Source organism: Apaloderma vittatum, unplaced genomic scaffold (genome assembly GCF_000703405.1).
Source record: "Apaloderma vittatum isolate BGI_N311 unplaced genomic scaffold, ASM70340v1 scaffold43789, whole genome shotgun sequence".
Taxonomy (NCBI): domain Eukaryota; kingdom Metazoa; phylum Chordata; class Aves; order Trogoniformes; family Trogonidae; genus Apaloderma; species Apaloderma vittatum.
Window position 1 is genome coordinate 1,102 of NW_009734290.1, and position 3,864 is coordinate 4,965.

General features: G+C 39.8%; 1 protein-coding gene across 1 annotated transcript in view; it reads left to right on the forward strand.

Moving 5' to 3' along the window:
• Positions 1-3,249, forward strand: part of LOC104279036 (deoxycytidine kinase-like) — a gene marked incomplete at its 5' end in the record, with an annotated part of 3,963 nt that extends 714 nt beyond the window's left edge. The window contains 3 exons of the mRNA XM_009876193.1: positions 425-540; positions 2,024-2,123; positions 3,226-3,249. Coding sequence (XP_009874495.1) covers positions 425-540; positions 2,024-2,123; positions 3,226-3,249 — 240 coding nt within the window. The remainder of the gene's footprint in view (positions 1-424; positions 541-2,023; positions 2,124-3,225) is intronic.
• Between the last annotated feature and the right edge of the window lie 615 nt (positions 3,250-3,864).

Here is a 3,864-nt window from a genome sequence, read left to right on the forward strand (position 1 = left end):
CCCCCCCCCCCCCCCCAACATGAGCAGAAGCCGACTGTAAATTTCAACTTCATTTCAAGACCAAATTACATACCCTCCCTTCTAAGCTGCTCTGGTGTGGTCAGCAAACACTACAGTTGCTAGCAGCCACCACTCTCATTAAGAATCCAAGGCTGAAATCAAATTTTTGAATGAAGTTCAACTTCCCTTCCCATTCAGTCCTGAGCTGAAGTTAAAATTTTTAATAAGAACGACTAGTATTTCACTGAAATGTCTCAAGTTGGTAAGAAAAGCTAAACTTGTTTATGTTCAGCCAAGCATCTAAAATTAATGCCCACTAATGTCTAGCATTAGTCCTTCTGATTCAAGGGCCACTTGATCTGTTTACCTGATTTAGCCTTCAACACATGATTAATATCCAGGCTTGTATTTTTCCCACCCCCAGAAATGCATGGAAAGGCTCCAGACAAGGGGAAGAGAAGAGGAACAAGGAATTGAACTTGAGTATTTGGAAAACCTCCACTACAAACATGAAACCTGGCTTTACGAAAGGACCATGAGGTATGAACTCCTTTTCTGTAGGCAAGTTTCAACTTGTAGGCAAGGTTCTGTCCTACCTTAAGCTAAAGTTATTTAGGGTTAAAACTAGGTTTAAGTCTAGCTTCACCCAGGCACGGCTGGAAGGATTTATGTTTAGGTCCAGTCCAGGCTTCCTGGCACAGATACAATTACCCTCGACTGTTTACAGAGGGAAGGTCACTTTTTGGCAGGGAAGAGATGGGAATTAATTTAAAGCGTTAGCTTAAACTAGAAAGCTCTACAGTTCTAACTCCAACAAGGATTTTTGTTAACTGGAAGTACACAGGCATAGGACAGAGTTGAGATTGTGTTCAGTGACTGATCACCACCCGAGTTATCTACTGAACAGCTTCCAGTTCCACTGTAAGGGAGGGCAAGGTCCCAACCACCCTTAACTAGAATGACTGTATTTCAGCCAGGTTTAAATATTAATCATAGCTTAAAAAAAGCTGAACAGAAAGGCTTTTGGCCAGTCTGCATATCTTTCCCACAACTTCCTTACTGACTTTACTGGCTTTCCCATCTAAGCAATCTTAAAATGTGAAAGCAGACTTGAGATTTTTTTTCTCCCAGGAGCCTGAAATACTCTTCTGAGTGGGCATCACAACAATTCCAAGAAAAGTATATTATCAGTCACATATCTACTTTCTTAAGTTTATGTAGGATGACCCAAATGCTTAGAAGACAAGCACTGCATCAGTGGGAACGTTTGCATTGTGTACTCATTCCAGAATTGTGGCCAAGCATCTCCTGTATTTTTCAGAGGAACACTTAAGTCCGCAGACCAAAGTTAAGCATGTTGTTCAGCACACAGTGCATTTTAGAAATGTTTTTCACACTAAGAAGAGATAATACCTACTGCTTTAACAGAATACATCAATTTGCACTGCTACCACTCCCACCTGCTCTTAAAGTGTATCCAAAGTGGTCTCTTGCTTATCTCCAAGTCATTTTAAATACCAGTCATTATAATGTGTTAAAGAGGTCATCCCCATGAAAGCAAGCTTGAAAACTGCATCTTAGTGAACGGATTAGCAGTTAACTAGAAAGGGGTTGGTGAGACAGAGGACAAGTGATATTTTTAAAAATACTCCCTCTTATCAACATCATATTCTCGATAATTCATTCCGTAACAAAAAGAATGAAGGTAAAGGAAATTAAGTTAAGAAGCATGAACTATACCCCATTACTTGTACAATAAAAAGATATTCAAGGCCAAATTTGCAAAATACAATGAAGTTACAGTGATACAATGTTGACTGGGTTACACAAGAGCAATTAAGGACAGACTTGACTTGGACTTTATGATTAAGTCACGGGCATCAGCATTAAGATCGTGGGCACACATGCTAATCTGAGTAATGCTGCACCCTTAGGACAACTTGGAAAGGAACCAGAGCCAGACTGTGTTATACACAGTACTTTTTACCATTTTTTACTAGCATCATGTTCTTCCATTCAACAGAGTTGACTTTGAGAACCTTAAAGAGATTCCCATACTCATTTTGGATGTTAATGAGGATTTTAAGAATGACAAGATTAAACAGGAGTACCTGATAGATCAGGTAAGTATTAGTACAGAAGAAAAGCAGATGTGAGGAAACACTAACAGCTCTAATTACATAAATTTACATTCTTAAAATTCTCAAATAAGTGGTTGTTTTGGGCTAGTACAGTCAGTCTCCTTCATAGACTTAGGAAGCTACACAGCTGCAGAAAAAGCTTTTGCTTTCCTTCCTAAAAATCTTTTAAAATCACCTGCTTATCCTCACAATTCAAAAATGGGTGTTTAAAGAGGGGCAGTTGTGGGGCATGCAAGTACACAACAGCTGGAATAACCAGACTACTCCATCAAGACCATACCAATGACACTGTCCAATTCCTGTCAGCCATGCCGTCCTTAGAAAATCCGTGCAGTCAGCTTAGAGCTCTTTATGCCCCCTCACATTCTAGGGATCTAGGCTCTTCCTGGACAGAGCACAACACATCTGACATGCAGAGATAAAACCTCGTACATAGCTCTAAACCACTTCCAAGCAGGGTTGTGAGGGAGAATCAACAGCCACTGGAGGTAACAAAGGGGTAAGGTAATACATAGGTCACTTGAGTCCAAAAGGTGTTTTCCAATTCTAAGGAAAGGCAAGACTTGGGAAGTAAATGCCCAGAGTTCTCCTGCTGGAGCCATGTGCAGTGTGCTCAGTCCACAGCGCAAAAAAAAAAAAACAAAACAAAAAAAAACAACCAACCCACACAAACCCCCTTCCTAATAATTAAAGGCATGTGGCTCATCCCCAGCCCTTCAAGCAGAGCTGTCACATTACTTAAATTTCACTCACTGGGACACTTTAACTGTCCTTCCCCCGACTGCCGCAAAGACTATTCCTGCAAGATGAAAATATGCGCCCTCCTACCAAACCATCTCCTCCACCTTGTTCGTAATTGATATTTTTGAGTAACTGATTTACTCAATTCTACCTAGTACTCACAAGTCTTTAGTTCACAGCCATCTGATACTGAAAAGCATTTTAAGTCATGAATTATATGTAAAATTAGAACAGCACTGGAGAATATGCAAATACAAGCCAACCATTTCCCAAGGAAACAACAAGCTTAATGACTTAGCTTTTCTTCTCATGCATTAAATATATATACTTGTTGTTTTCACAGGTCAAATCTTTCCTGGCTTCTTAAGAACATGAAAATTAATTTGAATTACAAGTCTCTGAAGTTCAAGAGTTAAACCAAAGAATCAGTGTGTTGTTCTTAGACTATTTACTTTAACTGAACATACTACCTGTATAACCTTACTTTAAGAGAAAACTGAAGTGCAAAATATGGTTTAGGTTTTGTTTATTTTTTGCTTGCCTGACCTGGGTGGGTTTTGACAGAATTTGCTGTATAGTTCAACAAACGTAGGGTGCTTTGACAATGTACTTTGTGTATATTTTCTGCCGCTTAATAAAGATTTTTAAATAATATTGACTAATAACTAGCTTTAACTACCGAAGAGTTAACCCGTTATCAACGGCTGACAGCCTAGCAAACAGAGATAGCAGGCGCTGGGGCAGGGTTGTTTTGCAATAACTGGCATAGTTCACCATTTTAAGACGAGACTGTTATGGCGTCCAGAAACCTTTACTTTCAACTTCTGCTTTATTGAATGGCCGTTTTCACAGGATTTACGCTACTTAAGGAGGGAAATTACTTGCAGTCGCAAGGGTTACACCTGGAATAAACTGGAATTTACGCTTATCTTGTTTACCACCTCCCCCGGAGCAAACCAATTCCTCCCCCCCTCCAACCCCC